The 18,232-nt window shown below is 38.1% G+C and overlaps 1 protein-coding gene across 3 annotated transcripts in view; it reads left to right on the top strand.

Annotated features, from left to right (window-relative positions):
• The window catches only part of FCHSD2 (FCH and double SH3 domains 2), a 163,190-nt gene that overhangs the window by 137,368 nt on the left and 7,590 nt on the right, over positions 1-18,232 (top strand). For all 3 annotated transcript variants that reach the window (XM_049822949.1, XM_049822947.1, XM_049822948.1), the window contains 2 exons: positions 320-424; positions 13,637-13,798. In XM_049822949.1, the coding sequence (XP_049678906.1) occupies positions 320-424; positions 13,637-13,798 (267 nt within the window). The remainder of the gene's footprint in view (positions 1-319; positions 425-13,636; positions 13,799-18,232) is intronic.

Raw genomic sequence — 18,232 nt, 5'->3', positions numbered from 1 at the left:
CATCCTGATGGAAATGCAGAGCAACACACCCATTTTAAATATTTAATTATCAACATATAGATGAGTTGATTCATGCCACAATATCATGTTTTTGTGAAGATGTTGAAGCGTTTCCCTAAGTGGAATTTCCATGTGAAATACTGTGCTTTTATATGGTGTTTTGTCTTGGTCATCATCTTTTTTTCCTGGTGTTGGACTATTGTTGGTCAACCCAGCATCTAATCAAAAAATAATTTCCCTCACTTGTTGTAAATATTTACCTTGTAAATGGCTTGCTAGCATTTACTACATCTGTGGTGTTTTTTCTTATTTCTGACAGACACTTGAAGAGCTAGAATGCCATGGGCCTGTGATGTCTGAGCAAACCCGAGCAGAACTGGAGCAGAAAATAGATGAAGCCAGAGAGAGTATACGCAAGGCTGAGGTAAGAAGGAAATTATTTTGGCATGTTCAGCTTCTTACCACAGAAGGATTTATGTTACAGCTATTTAATTTTGTTTGTGGAAATGTAAGCTTTTAGTATCAAAAATCAGGGAATTTCAAGATGTCCTTTTTTCCCTTGATTTCATCCTTCTCAAATCACTGAATCAGCTTAATCATAAGACTTGAGATTAGAAGAGTAATATTAAAAAAACCTCCTGATGAAGAGTGATTAAACTTGCTGCATTTTCCGTTATTGTGCGAAGGTCAAGAATCTCTGTATTTAGGGTCTTTGTCTTTAATAGAGAAAAAAAACAATCTCAAGTTTACTAGTTTCCTTCTGCCTGAAGGAATTAATACCAGAAAATGGTGATCATACCTCTATCTTCACACGTTCTGGCTCCTAGAAGGAACTGCCACATGCTGATGTGCCTTTCTATTCTAGTATTTTTTGATATACGTGTTAATTTGTAATTTTGATGGGAAAACATTTCAAATAATCGTGGCATGTCTTTCAGCTTTTACTCTGAGGTACTTTTGAAAAGGTTACAGAGCTTTATGGGACCTGTTCTGGGTTAAGAAAGACTCAAGAAAAGATAAACTAGCTTCATACTTGACTGCCAGTGTTGGATTGGTAAAAGTTAACTGTTTTCATGGCCAGTGATTCAAAAAGCATATTGCAAGCAACAGGAACTAATCTATTAGTTTTCGGCTGAGTGGGTTGCTTAATTAAAACTGTAGAGCAAACGTAATTGTTTCAGTTAAGTGCTTCTCATACTGCTAGATATTCAGAGTACCTGATGTAATTAGGAATGTGATTTACAGTTCAAGAGGTTAGAAAATGTAGAGTAAAAATATGCCTCCTATGGGTGTGATAAATGTTAGGCTCTCTTATTAAAATAAATCCAGAATATGCTCTCTTAACAGGAAGTGTTTTAAAATGCAATAGGCTTTTATTTTGAGTAAACTATTTCAGATAGACTTATACTCCAAAGTACTTCAGTGTATATATAGTTAATAATTAAATATGCAAGGACAGAGAGCATGAGAATGAAAGATACAAGCAGCAGCAGAAAGAAATAAAATCAAGATAAGAAGTTGCAGAGGAGAAGGTTCTCACATAAAGGTATTATAAAAACTACAAATGAAATCAGTCTGGAACTTAAGTGTTTGCAAGGCTTAAGAATGCATAACTAAAAGAACCCAATGAATCAGTGGAAACTGAGCAAATTGATAACATGTTTCCTTGGTGGAGGTGGTGGAGACAAAAATTGACAGGAGTATTTTTTTATTTGTTAAATTCTAGTAAGTTAGAACTTTGAAAGTAATTGCCACAATAGTAATGGCTAAGAAGGATCACCGCAGTAGAAATTAGGCCATGGTCCTGTATGAATGATACAGAGAGCACAAAGGCAGGGCTAATACGCCAGTTATTATCTATGCAGATACAGCGAAGAAGAAATTTAAGAGCACGAGGACTTTTGCCCAGCACAAGGTTGGCTTTTCTTGAGAGAATTGGTTAAAAGAGCTTGAGACAAAATTGCAAGTTGCCTTGGCCGCAGCCACAAAATATAACTGAGAATAGAAGGAAAGTGCCAAGAAGTGGAAGGTTTATGTAAAAAAAAAAGAGATGCGAGATCTGAAATAAACCCTGTAGTGTACTGTAGAAGGCAGCAGTCTTTTCCAAGAGCAGAGGGATGGATAGAGCTCCACTGGGAAACATTATTTATAGTATAGAATTTTTTTAAGAGAAGCTACTAATTGAATTTGGTAAGCTTTTTTACTTTTGCTTAGGGGTGGCCTTTTCTTCTAGCTTCAACCCTTATTAATCCCCACTCCTCTAAGTGGCACTATTAAGTAGTTTCAGGACCATTAATTAGACAAGAGATTTTTGCACACATACGATCCATAGAAGAATAAACTATGTAAACTTTGAGTAAAAATGTTTTCTTTTGTAATGCAATTATAATTCTTTTCAGTATGTGAAAATGAGACACTTGCAGCATTCCTGCATATTTAAGTGCAGCTGATTAAGCTGGAATTGCTGGTGGTTGGGTAGGGGAATGGTATTTCTGCAGAAGGTTACAATCACATATATAGGCTGTAGGGGAGCTGTGGAACTGCCCTTTCCCTGTCCTGCTGCACTGCATTTGGATCAAGGAGCTGCAGCTGGTAAGTAAAGCAAAGCAGAGAGACCCCTGATTTAGCACACTGCTTCAAAGATGTCCTTCTCAGGATAGCAAGTGGGGAAAGAAGGGTGTCTGGAGAGTTGGCAGGAGTCAACAGCCAATTATTGAAAGGACCTGACTTAGGAAGGAGAAAGATTTTTCAGCACCTCCATGTTAGTAGAAAAACAGGACTTGAAAAGTAGAAAAAGAAAGATTATACAGGCTTTGTTTCTTTTTTGTGAAAGTCAGTTTTGATGTATGTATTTTATAAAATAAAACAGAAAAAAAAAGTCCCCAAAACATGCAAAGAACTGTTAATTGGATTTACTTTTGCAGCTGTTACTGAAGGCATAGTATTTTACAGTTACCTGATACCATACATGGTTGTACCTGTGTGAACAGCCAAAGTAATTAGCCCTTTAACACTAGTTAGTTCATGATCACCTTGTCACATTAAACCTTACCATCTGCAAAACTTTGTGGATACTGCTGTGATTGTAACTGGAAGAGTAATATGTTCTGGTGCCATGTCTGAAAGTGTTTGATGGTAACATGTAGATTTTCTTTCGTTAAAAAAAACCAAAGTGTTTTATTGGGAGCGTAGCAAAGCAACTTTGCTCGCAACTGCAACAAGTGTTGGCTACTGTACTGTTGTTTCTTGCCATGAAGGTCAAGTCTCAGATGTGGAAATCTCCCTTTTATTCTAATTAAGTAAAGCAGCTAGAGGATAGTACACCTAGAAGATGACAAGGGTTGCTGGGTAGGAATTTTGTAACCTTGAGATAATTTTCTCAAGTCAATGGTTGCATCAGCCTGCGATACCTACAGAGCAGTGTGTGTAGGACTTACTGTTTCTAAATGATCATGTGCGTGTACTGCTAGCGCTTTGAAGACACGGACATTTTGCTGAATGTTATTTGTAACTCGCGTGTGTGTGTGTACGTACACACACTTTCTCTCCTCTTGTGGTGTGTTAGTGTGTACTGTCGTCCTCATTCCAGAGGTGGTCTCTCTTCTTCCTTTTGGGTTTTTTTTGTGTGTTTTTCTCTTGAAACACTTTTTATTTCCTTTCTGGAGTAGCGTGCCTGTTGTTCTATCCCAATTTGGCTTCCTGACCCGCTCTTTGGTGCTTTTTCCTTTGCAAATCTACTCTCTTCCTCCTTTTGTTTCTTCATCATTTCTGGAGGGGAAGATAACTTCACAAGCACATTGGGATTAAATTTTGCCTTTCTTCTGGCAAAGCTATTTTGGTCATTGCTAGATGCTTCCACTTGCACGTTTCTCCCTGAATTCTACATTATTGACACATCGCTCCAGTGCCAGCCTGCTTAACTATCAGAAGACAAACTGGTCTGTATGTGCCATCTAATACAATGTGAGCTGAGTCAGAACATTTTAGAGATGTTATATATTGGTAATGCAGTTTCTCCAGGGTGTATTGTGCATAGATGTATTCATCTCATTGCCCTTTTCCTCAGAGACCCTGAATCCTTTGAAATCTAATAACTGAGAGGAACTGAGAAACTGTACCCCATGTATAACTTACATGTTCTCTGACAAGCACGACGGGTGTGGAAGCAGGCGTAATTTGAAGGTACGGCAAGGAACTAGAGTAAAAGTGTGCATAGGATCAAGACATATTGAAGAAACTGAAGTTTTTCATCTTCTGCAAGATGCATTGCCTGAACATAAAAACTTAGATTGGCACATTCACAGCTCAGTGGGTTATTTTTGATCTTTTTCTCCCTGGGATAGGAGGTATTTTTCCTTGTGATGTTTCAGGGAGCAGACTCTGTGATTAAAGTTTGGAGAAAAATATAGCTTACACCAGAGTGCTCCTGTACAATTGATACATGGCAGATGATATACAATGACTGTAACTGATAACCAGAACACATATTTTCTTCTTAAAAATTGGAAGTTTCTGTTTTGTTAAATGTTTTTTGTTTGTTTTGCTCACTTGTTTTAAAGGAGTGTTAGAATATGTCTGATAATACCTCTGGCACTGGCAGAGTGCTAAAATTGACTGTGGTTAATGCTACACCATAGAGTTTAGATCCAGAGGAACTCCATCCTTGTCAAAACAGCATTTGACCACTGCTGCGTCAGGGATGGATTTTGATAAAGGCAAGCACTGAGGGTGCTTGTTTAAATTGAAGGTGGTACGATTCAAGCGTCATCTGTAAAGGAGGTCAACACCTTTGTAATTCAATAATTTGAGAAAATAAACTATTCGTGTAGCTCCTTGGCACTGAACCAACCAACTCAGGTAACTGAACTATAACTTCTGTATTTTAAGGTTTCATTTTTGTGACAACAGTAAGGTTGGTTGCTGGGCGTTTTACAGCTGTTAGTTCAGCCACTTGGATAGATCTGATTTGCCTTAAAATAGCTTTCCATTTCTCCTCTGCCTGCGTCCCTTTATCTTTAAACTATTGGAGACAAAAATTTACTCTCTCCACTGATGTGTGGTACAGAAATAAGGGGAAAAAAAAGTTGAAGCTATTTCTTTGGTTTCTGTAATCCTTCTTTCAGCCTGCATCTGGACCCTGAAGCTGGGTTACTTGAATTCTTCCTCTCATCTTACTTTGTCTCTATCAAACTAAAGACTCCAATACTTCGATAGCCTGGTGTGAGTCTCACCAAGCAGTATTGTTGGTCCCAGGGCTGACATAATTTTTCTCAGTGATGATGGGAGATTTCCCATTTGGGCTCAGTTCTATACTCAAGGAAGGTCTTGGGGTCTCCACAGCAATTAGTCCTATTTCCACTTAATTATAGGGGGATGTATTTTGTCTCATCATTAGGATATCTACAACTCTCAAGAGAGTATTCGTACCAGATAAGATTTGATTAAGACTCATTATGGTGCTGCTTACTTCGTTTGATTAGTTCAGAAGCTTAGGTCCATTTTTAATTGTAAATGGAAGGCTGTTTTCTCCCTCCCCTTATATTTGGTTATGAATATTTATTACTGTGCTGTGATAACAGTTGTGTTTGCTGGCTGGGCTCCTGTTCTATCTTAGGATCTAATCTATTAATTGTATGCTGCATGTGGTCCTACTGCATCTCAAGTAGACGTAGCTACGTTTCAGCCTGTTGTTATTAGTGTGTTCTTGCAGTTGAACCTTTCAACTGCAAGAGTGGTGTCATTCTCTGCTCATAAGAAATGTGAGAAAAGCTAATTCCATATGCTTCACTAAAATAAATGAAAAGGAATAAGGCTACCAACCCCCCAAAAGCTGAATTTGTAAAATGTCACTTGCTACCATCTATAGCTTTGCTCAGGAAACATATGCTTGGGAGAGCTGTGCTAAGTAAACAGATTGCCTTCTCAGTATGAGATTTGTAGGAGCTGTTAGTCTTTCTGGCTAGGTGGAATGAGGACTAGCCTGGAAAAATGCCGCCGACATCCCCAGATCACGAATTTTGAACTCTTTTGGTGAAAAGCAGTTTAGTGAAGGCATCTGCAGAGATGAGAATGTCGTTGTTGAGAAGAACAGCAGCAGAGCCCTGAAGCTGTATTATGGTATTATGAAGATGTACAAGTCTTAGTACTTTATCAGCTGTATCCAAACATTTAATCATTCTGACTGCAGTGTTGCAAAAATTATACTGTCGCATTTGAGAGTTTTTATCTTGAATTAATACTTTATGATAATTATTTTTCAGGGACTTGCTGTAAGTGAGAAATTTGGAGAGCATGCAGTATGCTCAGATCCTGCTTAAATATTTCACAGTATATTTTTTTGACAAACGTGCCTGTTCTGGTATGAGCGATGAGAAAGGAAGTCTTTAGAAGACTGGGGTATATGAATTCACATAGTAATAAAGGGTATGTTTTTCATTAGTGGACATTTAACAGAGGAAGGTATTTTGTGGGGTGAAGAGGTAGGAAAAAACACAGATGTTTCGAAGCTAATGATGAAATACAGTTGTAAAGATTCCTGTAAGGATATAGTCAACTGAAGAGCCATATTTGCTCTCTATATATCTTACAGATCCCTATGTACTCTAAAGGCTAGATATCCTTATTTATGGAAACAAATGGATAAGTCATTTTGAAAACATCCTACAGATAATAGTCATCATGACTTTAAATGTTGCTGAGATGAAGAATAATTGCTGTAGGACTTCAGGCAGTAGACTCTCTTTCAGATCTTTTTGGTAAAGGGATCAGGGATTAGTCTGGCCTACAAGAATATTAATGTTGCTTGTTTTGTAGATTTTCTTTTTGTCCTTTTTTTTTATTTAGTTCTTTTGAAAGGTGGATCACACTGAAAATCCAACTCGGTTCCTTAAACCTGCGGTTTGAATGCAGTGTCATTTCATAGGGTCCTTCAGGTTAGGGGCTTTGGGGATGTCTCTGGTCCAGCCTCTGCTTAAATCTTACTGAATCTTTTGACTACGAAATGTATAGGTCTTTCACTATATTAAGAACCAGTATTTATTACCAGGACTGAAGAAATGTGTTAATAAAGGTTTGCATACATACCTTTTATATACATTTCATTTTCTACTTAGGAATTTGGGTAATTTCCATTCAGCCCCATTACCAGTAGCCTGGGAACAACTTCTTAAACTGTACAAAATGCTTCGATACTGCTCTCATCTACTCTCAATCTCCTTCCCCACCAACTGCCTTTTCTGTTTAGGAATCTCTAATGTTTTTTTTATGCTTGAGCTAGGGAAAAATCAGCCTGCCAGTTGGGCTGGAGCTACGCAGGTGGGCTCTTCTCCACTAATAGCTTCACTTCTGTTTTCTTACGCTTGGCATTCACTCTTGAGACACGTTATCTGTGTCAGCGTTTCATTTCCTGTTTGCTTCACCCTAACAGTCTTGTTTGATTTAACTCCACGCAGAATATTTAGCATATAAATTAACTAACTCTGCTGTAATATCTGTAGAAACTTCCTGCCCATCCTCCTGCTTAAAAAAACCACTCAGTGTTGTATTGAAAAATGTCATTTATTAGCTAGTTCCCTAGCTGGTGCAGAAAAAGTGTTGGGTTGGGGGTTTTCTGTCCTGGCCAGGTGAATTCCTAGGGGCAGGTGCTTCCAGGTTGCTGCAGGACTCTGCTCTGATGCAAGCAGTGGCTGAGCTTCACCTGGAGCCAGGTGGCAAGTGTATTTTTTTGGCTGCAGAGAAGACGAAGGAAACACAGGTAGGAGCAGAATGTCCTTCTTACCTGTTTTTTTATAAATCTCTGGCATCATATGGTCTTGATTTACAGTACTGCAGATGAACATTGTACAGCTAAAATTACTGATACACTCCCCTTTCAAGGCTGAGCTCAAGTTTGTGCCTCAGGGATCAAAATTTTAGGTGTCAGGTTGGATAGGATTTTTTTTTTTTTTTTTTTTTGCTTGGGGTGGTTTTGGCATAGCCATAGCTCACTTTCCACCCCAGACATCAACAAGGCAGTGAAGGTTGAACTTCAGGGATTATTGGCTCCTTGGACTCCGATTTAAAACTGATTTGCAGGGGAGGGCTTACATTGGGTTGCGAGAAATTTGTGGCATTCCAATATTTGTTTTTACTGTACTCACAGTTACTTCTACCTATCACTGTGCAAATAATTCTGGTGGCCCAAAATTTCAATGTACAGCATTTCTCATTAAAAGAATGGTTTCATTTTCATACTTTTTTAATTAAAAAAGCCTAGAATTTAAACAAAAATTACTCTACATGGGAAAAATAAAGATAATCTCTTTCCAACCTTTCCATGTTGTTTTCTTCTTGGCTAAAACAACTTGCCAAATGAGACTATCCAACCCACTAATTTTGTTCCTGCCACTAGAAAAAGGTTGCAATGGCATAAAACGCTTCTCACAAAAGATGTTTTAGGCCTACTTGTAATCCTAATTTAATCTGATTTTAATATCTGAATGTGCTCATAAGTATAACCTTTGTCTAAAATAAATAATTCTGAATTCTTTAAGAGAAAAAATATGGGCTGGGCAGTGGGCTTCAGGTGGCTTTAGTACAGATCAAAAAGGGCAGGGATGTACAGCAGGGAGAGAAGCACACTCTGATGGGCTGGGGTCATGGTCTTGTTCTGCCCCTTGAAAAATCATGGAAAATAAAGCAACTCTGTTTTCAAGAAACTCCATTCAAAACTGATCTAACAACCATAAACCAAAATATTTAAGGGGCCACATTAGATCAGCTTTGGTATATTTCTGTGTTTGCTTTTTACACCAACACTTTTATAAATTACTTTAAAAGACTTGTAACCGAGGTGTTTGTGGGATGTAAATGAACACTTGGTTTCTTATAGGCCCTTTTTTTTCTGGGAACAGAGAGCAGCTATGTAATGTATTCTGGCTGGTTTTAATTTCCATGTTGTTTATCTTCATCTTGTGCAAGCTGTAGGTCTAAAGCCTTTGCTTAATTAAGACTGGAACAGTAAATAAACAAAGCTATGCTTTCTTCCATGTAGAGCAACGATAGGTATGTGAGAAACAGATAACAGTATTTATATTTTTTACAACTTTGGAGTTTTTTCCTTTCATCTTCGTATAACCTACCATCAGCTAAGGCAAAAGAACAGCCCAGAGAAGCAGGAACCACCCAGAACACTGTTTGTAAACTTTGTGGGTGGCTGATGGTTTTAAATCCATGTAAAGATATCCCAGTCCTTAGCTATTAAATAGTAATAGGTAAGTAGTAATTGTAAATAGCAATTTCACTATTAAATGGGAAAATATTTGTTCTTCAGTGAGACTTAATAACAATGAAATTTGGGCAGCACCCAGATTTTGGAGCGAGTGCTGGATTCCAGCATTCCTGTGCTTTCAAAACTCAGCTGCCTTCCTGGAGATACTTAGTATTGCTGGGAATATAAGTGGTTACTTGATATAAAATTTTTTCAGGTCTGTGAGCTTCTGTCAGCGGAGGTCACTCAGTCGGGAAGTGCGGCATGTGTGTCTGCTAGCGTCCCATTTTGTCGAGAGAGAAAATCAATGATTAAAGCATTGTTTAGTTTTTAATTTGAAATATATGATCTTTTTGAGGGAACAAGGCTTTGAGAGCAAGTGCATCCGTTAAGGGTATTGTAGTCTTGTGTGGTTCTGCAACGTAAGACAAATCTGTGATTTGTCAGAAAGTACACCATGTCTCTTCCTATTTCAATGCATCACTTTCTGGCTATTTTCCCACATCAAAAACTGAAAGAAGACTGGACAATCTGAAGTTGCATCCTTTGTGCAAGGTGGGTCCCTCCTTGATGAAGTCAGGACTCCAGCTTGCAGAAACCTCCCCTTCCAAAGGGAAGAGCGTACCTTGTGTCTGGGTACACATACAGAAAAGCTTGTTGCGTGACCTGATGCTGGTGAAAACACCAATATTTCCACTGGGTCATCCCTTGTTTCCCTCTTACTCAACATTTTATTCCAGCTTAATGAAAGCATCAAACCCCACCTAACTTGGACATAGTGATATTTGAATGAAGTGCTTTTATTTTTAAATATGTAGCTGTTCCTGTGTGAGCAGCAGAATAAAGTTATACTACTGTCTGGTTTTTCGGTGTGGGGTTGGTGGTTGGTTTTTTTCATGTAAGTAGGAAGCTGTTAACCCTGGTCTACCAGTATGATTATTTGGGTAAAAGTATGTATGTATGCTTGTAAATAGTGTTATACATCTTTCAAGTGCAGGCCTGACCTAATACTGTAAGTACTTTTATGGCTTGTCTGCAATGGAATGAAGCTCAAAACATTTGTGGTTTGGAACAAACATTTGTTGACTCTTAAGACTCCTATGCATAAATAGAGTGGGGTAACTCGGTTGGATTTGCTGGGTACCTTGAATTAAAAACTCTTGTCTGACCCTTAGCAAGTACAGTCAAGGATCTTGGAGCAGCTTGTTTATTTTAGCTAACAAGTTTGCACAAACAACATGGTTTACAGCAGACTGAGTACTAATATGAACTACAAATGTTTATAGCATGCCTAGACTAATGTTTATTGCTGTTGCATAACTCAAGCTAATTGGAAATTGCATAACAAGGTAAAACAGCAAAACAACTAGTCTGATCATTTCCTAGGCAACTCTGGTTGAAGGCATATGGAAAGTCCTCGTAATATAATGTAAGAATATAAAGACATATTAGGGGATAGCTACTTTACAGGTATATATAAACACGGAGGTACCTCAGCTTGGTAACATGATAAAATGGGGACTTTCTCATTAACAAGCTAAAGCCAATGACTTGCATTGACCTGCATTAAGTCAATCTATCACAGTTTCAAAGAAAACCAATAAAAGGACGTGTCCACCAAAGCCGCTAACCCACCTATACCCTACCACGGTCACAAATCAACCCCACATGAATCAATTGCCTTCGAGGAGGTTGTTCTCACACTACAGCTGTCTGCATCTGCATGTTAATGTGCAGCTGCCGAGGTTGGAGCTGACCATGCTCCAGCATCGTGCTAGCAGGTAGTTCATCTTGGGTGTAGGAGCACCCAAATGAGAGGCAGGATCAGTGCTCGTCTTCACTGGGTGCTGTAGAGCCACTCATCTCCCCTTCTTTCAAAGCAGATGTGGTTAGAAAGTGGTTTTGTTCAAAATCTTGAATACTTATTTACAGGAGAGAGGTGTGTTCACGTGCAGGAATTGGCATCCCTGGATTCAGCTTTTTTGGTGCAACCCTTCTGTGCTAAGATCTTGGGTTTAAAAGTGTTTCGCTTGATACCGTGAGAAATCCACTTCTCAATTTGATAAGTGCTCCTAGAACAAATTTGTCCAAAGAAAAGTTTAATGGTTAATTAAAATTATTATTGTTTCCATGTTCTTATAGCTTTAAAATATACAAACTAATGTAAGTAGGGGCAAAAGGAAAAAACCTAAGTGAGAGGTATTACCTTCTAAGACCAGTAAAGGAATAAAATCCCTACTCCATTTGCCCCTGGAACTCAAAGCTCTAACACCATCTAATGCTTCCGATTTCACACCTTCTCATAGGTATTGCTTTTGTAAATATTTACAAATTTCAGGTTGGGTCTTAGGCCATACTAACTTACAAGGTTTTCAGAAGATGCTCGATGCCGCAATTGAATTGAAAGGATCTGCCTTTCAAATGTAAATGCTGATGTGTGGATTGATCTTTGGAATTTTTATTCTTTTTAAATCAGTATTTTCTGAATCTTGACTGAAGTAGTGTGATGCATATTCATATATTTTACCTTTTTCCTCATTTTCCCGGATATCTGAACAGTATTTACGATACCTGTTAATCATTCACCTGAAGACCGCTTGCAAGGAGGAGTGGAAAACTTCACTTGGCTAAGTCGCTTTGGCTTTTCCCATGGGAAATACTTCTCAAACTTGTCCAATCTTTCAGTCTCCATACCTAATTATGTGGGAGAGTGCGTGCATGCAGCTGTACCCATATGAAGATACATTTCACATAATAAATTTTACTCTAATAACTTACCTGCTTTTTAAAAATCACATTTCTTCTAAACATAATTAAAAATAGTATCTCTCAAAAGTAGTTTCATGGTTTGAAACAGGCTTAAAGTCACCTTTGCAAATAGTTTTAAAATGAAAATGGATCCATGTTTGGAGGTTTAACTATATGAAAATAATAGTCATTTATTTTCTGACTTATCTTCTTAATAGAAAGATAATAATAAAGTGTAGCAGCATGTCAAAAACAAGAAAAATACCAGTGTCATTTCAGTTCAACACAAAATTTTGTATATAGTAAGGATATGCAGAAGAGAGAAAAAAAATCTATGTAGCACTAATTGGCATTTTGACATACATTCTTGCATAGTCTACTGTGCTTCAGCCGCTACAGAAAAGAAATTTTCCCTCTAATTTTTGCTTAGACCCATCTATTTTTGCTGGTTTTGCTTGGTTTCCCAGTGCCAATGACAACGTGATGCGTCAATACAGGCAGAGATGCGGAAGTAAGGTGCTTCTGATCCCCCCAGAAGGGGCTGGAAGGGTGAGAACAGAGATGAAACTTGGCTGCTTGCACAGTAACATGCTAAGAATGAACAATGCTGTGAAAGGAAATGCAGGAAAAACTCCAGGGCAGTTCAGTGGGTTTCTGTTGTTGCCTCCATCAGTGACTTGCTGAAGGACCTTTGATAAATCACTTGATTTTTTTGTTCCTTTGGTGAACAAGTGCAACAGGATGATTGTGATCGCGCTGGACTGGACATAAATATCCTCGATTTTACTTCTAGGTTTGCCCCTACTTCTTGATGTGATCTTTGAAATTCTGGTTTTGTTTTCTTGAAATTCTGAATTTTGCATTTCTTGTACTCCTGAATTTCTTCATGCTACTTTTTCCATTTCTTCTGTTTAGACTGTTAAATAATTTGGATCAGGGTGGTGGTTTGCCATGAATTTGTTAAAGCCTTGGCTCCATCGGCCAGAAAGCGTGCCAGGATGCGGAAGTGAACCCAGCTGTCAGAAAACCTGAATTTTCATTCTGTTCTAAAGACAAAAAACATGCAACTGTTTGTTGAAGTCTGATATTTATTTGATTTTGGAATTATTAGGGTATTCCATTTCCATAACGAATAAGGTCCCTATGATCTCTGGCAAGTGCTGATGTGGGGGGTTTGTGTGTGTTTATCACATCAGATTTATTTGTGTATCACATCCAGTTTAGTCACCAGCCAAAAGAGCATCCAGGGCCTGCAGCCCAGGAGTATTCCTAATTTTAAAAATACTGTGAAGCACTGGGTTTTGTCTGGGTTTTTGCACTTTGAAACTAATCTAAACTAACCGACCACTAGAATATATGAATAGAAAGTTAGCATAAACTAAGAGTTGTTATTTTAAAAACACCAACTTGTGAAATTGGCTGTGCCTGTAGTTTTACATCTCTAGAAAACCATTCCCTGTCTCTTGGCTCACACCACATTCCTGCAGGCAAGGAAATGAAGAACTGGACTTGTTTCCGCATGGAGCAGCTTTCGGAGCCACCTGAGTAATTTGCGGATCAGGAAATAACGCATTTGAATCGTGGCAAGGAGTGAAATGTAATCTTGAAAGAATTCTGACCTGTGCATGTTTATTTTCTCAGATAATTAAGCTGAAAGCAGAAGCCCGTCTCGATCTGCTGAAGCAGATCGGTGTGTCCGTGGATACTTGGCTAAAAAGCGCCATGAACCAAGTGATGGAAGAACTGGAAAACGAACGCTGGGCCAGCCTGCCTTCAGTGACCAACAACGGCTCTTCACACCTGGTACGGTTTCCAACACGTAAACCTCACCTCGTCTCCACGTGGCTCTTTCCTAGTAGCAACTCCTAACTTAATATTGAATATAAAACAAAATTGATAATATTTGGTAGTTTGTTAGCTAACTGGAAGAATCTTGTAGCTTCACATGGCTGAAGCATGTGTCTGAACTTCATGAAAAAAACCCAACCAACAACAACAACAAAAAAAGGATTTCTGGGTTCTGTTGCTGAGTTTACTTTAGAATGATTTTTCTGACCTTGGATAAGTGCCATAACATTTATTTGTCATCTCCCAAAAAGAAAAAGTCTGCATGTTTCTTTGAAGTTTCATTAATAGTTTACGATGTTATCTGAGATACTTGGATAAAAGGCTTTATTCTTCCAAATTGCCCCCCCCCCCGAAGAATGAAGTGTTTCAAAATAAATAGTGATGGCTGAATCGAACAGCTGCTTGAATGAAGAAATGCTGTTCAGAAAAGAGGAACTGCTAAAAGAGCTCATAAAGCTCATAATACCACCTTTTTTTTTTCTTCTTCTTTTTTCTTAAATCCCCCTACATGGCACGCGATGCTGAGCTGTCACCTTTGGCAGTAAAACTAACCAATCTGTTGCTTTTCACTGGTGACCAACTAAAATAAAATTCCTGAATGTTTGGTCAGTTCGCCTCAAACAAATTATAAAATTTCTGTGCATATTTATATATTTACTATTTAACAAAATTCAGAGGCTTTTATAAAGTCTCAATTTGCATGTGGATACTTTCCTAACTATAGTCTTCATACACTATTAAAATTACTTCATTTACACTTTCTTTTTAATCTTAAATGCTTTGGACAGCTAGAATATATCTTCTGTATAACAAAGCTTTCAGGGGGCATGGGGATGTGGTTTTTCATTGCATTGCAGATGATTTGGAGAATGGCTTGCTTTTGCTGACCACCTAAGAGAAACAAAATCTCCATTTCAGCAAGTATGTGCTATCTACACACAAAAAATCCTGCTCATTCCTGTTTCTTCCTGCTTTTCTACTACTTTATTGTTTTCTTGGTAATGGTGGCAAACTCTTAGAGGGAAAGGTTTTTTTGGATGTACAGCTATTTTCATTTGTGTCAACTTTAGTTCAAAAAAGTGAGCGAGCGCTGAATAGAGTCTCAACAAATCCTGAGACTCCTGAATCCACTTTTTGCTTTCTTCAGGGTGTTAGGATGTTTCTTCTAGGACGTTGCGTGCAGAGCTCAAACACATTGACAGTGATTTGCGGTAAAGGTTGTTATAATCACTGCTCTGCAGGCTTTATTCTCGTGGTTAGTAGTATAATTAGAGATTACAGTTGTTGTATGCAGATCCAGGCTTCAGCCTTCCCAAATCCCAAAGGAGTTCTTGTGCTGAGTTTCATTTCATATCCTTTCTAGCCGGGATAGATGAGGATATGTTACATAGCTGTGTTTAACAGCGTTTTTTACCCTTTGTTCTTGTACTCCACCTCCTTTAACTTCCCATTGTGCATGTTGGATTGTGCCCAGTACCTTGTTCTCTGTTTCATCAGACGTGCCAACACTTGGCCCTGGAGCCAAACCCCGTGCTAGTCCCTGGTGAGCCAGCAGATGCCACAGTGTGGGAGGTTAAACTCTGATTCTTATTTTCCCCTTTTACACTTACGTATGGTCCCATATTAAAAAAGGCACTGTTGACCTTGGCAGGCCAGATGAGGACAGCCCATAGATGGAATTCTTCGAACTGTTACCGAAATTACGCTGCTCGCAGTTATTAGAACAATTACTGCAGCATATAGCAAGCAGCACTTCCACTTCATCCTTGAAGAGCAGGCAGTGGTTAATGTTCAGAAAGCAGCTATCTGCCATCCTTACGGTGTGCGCACCTTTGCTCTTTGTGCCAGTACTTGTCATGACATAATTTGTTCAGCAAAGCTCTTGATACATTTTCTTTTAAAGAGCTAAAAAGAAGAAAACAACATTGATGCCTTGATACCGCTGTATTTATTTAACCTATTATGGTAATGTAACGAGCTGAAGGAGTTAATATCCCATCACCTACCCAGTTGGCTAACTTTCTGATGTAATGATGAAATGCATAATCTTGGGAGGGAATACTTTTTTTTTTTTTTTTTTCCAGTGTACATGCCACCAAACAGTTCACTGGCATTTTGAATTTTAATGTCACCTGAAAAACGTATGCAGTGCCTATGCTGCGTACAACAAATATATTGTAAACACTATGTAATTTATTCAAAAAAGGAAGAGAGAATAATGTCTTTATGGGTTTTGTGTTTTGTTTTGTATTTGCTGTATTTGCTACAATTACAAGAAACATTTGTACAGTAGAAGTACAGTATTGCAGAGTTAGAAATAAAGTTTGCAGTTGGTACGTTTACTCTGAACATGAAAATGGATGCTTTTAACTGTACAGGGACATAGCATCTTTTATTTGTAAAAGGTTATAGCATCTTTCAACTGTTAGGCTACTGGTTCATATTCAAGTCTGATTGTCATCTGATACCAGTAACCTGTGTGAAACAAATTGTGGTTTCAGTCCCTAAATGCACGTATTGCAGACTGCATCTGACTGATCGATACGTTTGGGTGCTCCGGCGGACCACTTTGTTAGCGAATTGGCAGGAAATTTTAGCCTTTTTTAGCTCCTACAGGTCATACAGCCAAATCAGACTGGAGGTGGTTTAGTATAAATGTGTTCTCTGTTGTTGCCAGGGTGTCTGCATTTCGGAGGACAAAAAAAAAAAGGGCTCTTGGTATTCTTTTTGTATCAGATCTCTTTTGTGTTTTCGTGTAGGATATACAACAAAACAAGATCTATATAGATATATATTTGCATACCTTTTTTCATATGTATAATCAAGCTCTCTTGTCACCTTCTTACCTGCATTTATTCTTTTATTTGCTGTCTGTTACATACCTTCAGTATAATTGTGGCTGATGTATTTAGTCTTCGCTTACGCTGTCTTTCATTACCAGACTTCGTAGAAAGATGAGCTTTATTAAACAAACTGCTAAGTTTTCTGTGTCATTAATGCTGTTTTCCTTCTATGTGCCTACTTTGCAAACGATCCTATTCAAGGAGTTTGAGCAGCCCACACACTGAAAATTAAAATGTATTTTTTCTCCTCATGTTAGAAAACCAGGACCAGATGTTTTACTAACGAGTCTTTCTAGACATGATACACTAATTTCCATGATGTTTCGTATGGCTGTCAGCTGAATGTCAGCTTTGGCTGCTGGGACGTAGACCATGCACAGCAAAAGGCAGTTAGAAACTGGAGGGGGAAACCTTAAATTTGCCGTAATTTGTAGTTGGTTGGTAATATATCAAAGCATTAGCTAGGCAGGACAGTGATTTTTTTGTTACCACAACATCCATGAATGCATTTAAATAGCAAAGGACGCAAGCTGCACTTGAATAAAAATGAGCGGAGAAAAAATCATATGAATTACAAGGATGTAGTCTAGAAATCGTAACATAAAAATTAATATAAGTCATAAAATGATGAAGCTTTGTGCTCTTCTACTCCAGGTCTAGAAGAAGAAAGATGTTACAGAGCAGAGGTATGGAGACAGCTGGTTTAGGGAGCATGCACAGTGCCTTGTTGGTCTCTTTGTTGATTTATCAGCCTTTTAGTTTTCATGAGGAATACCAAATTCAGTCCCAAACTGAAAGGAATAAGTACAGGGAAGATGGCAAATGTGTAACAGTGTTGCCTTTGATTCGAAGGACTTGCCTATTTTCACATGAGATAAAGTGTTTATTCAAAATTTAATCCAGGCACAGGGCCAAAGCACAGCTCATGTCAATGTTGCCCAACCTACATTTATAGAAACTTGTGTTTTTCCAGTGTATTGACTTCAGGTTTTATTTAGACTTTTATAGCTAGTTTTTAGTAATCATTCTTTTTCTAAGGATTTTTTTTTTTTTTTTTTTAATAAACTGGAGCAAATCTATTGTGCAGAATATACCAGCTGGAACGCTGATATTTTTAATTTATTTTTTCAAGTTTAAGTATTTCCACTGCAGTTTCATTTCATAACTTGTGGTCACAGGTACCTTAATCTCTTAGTAGTATAAATTCTCAGTAAATGACTCTTTTTTCCATTCAAGCATTTGCTATGCCTCTGAAAAGGCATCTCAAAGTACATTAGTCACTGTTTCACAGCTTATGTAAAAAATAGATAAATGTCCATCAGTTGAGTTGGAGCTTCCAAAATCTTCTACAGTTCTGTTTAAAGTCCACAAGCCTGTGATTGAATGAAGAAGTACAGCTGAGTTAAGCAAATATGTAATTTGGTGACAGCTCTTATTCTTTTGCTTCCCTGTGTTTGCTCTGTTTGATGGCTGCTTTCTTGGTGTTATGCGAGAATTGTACATTGGATATTATTTAGTCTTCTTTTTTGTCCAGTTTCAATAATCG

Source organism: Accipiter gentilis, chromosome 19 (genome assembly GCF_929443795.1).
Source record: "Accipiter gentilis chromosome 19, bAccGen1.1, whole genome shotgun sequence".
Taxonomy (NCBI): Eukaryota; Metazoa; Chordata; class Aves; order Accipitriformes; family Accipitridae; genus Astur; species Astur gentilis.
This window is presented reverse-complemented; position numbering and strand designations above follow the sequence as displayed.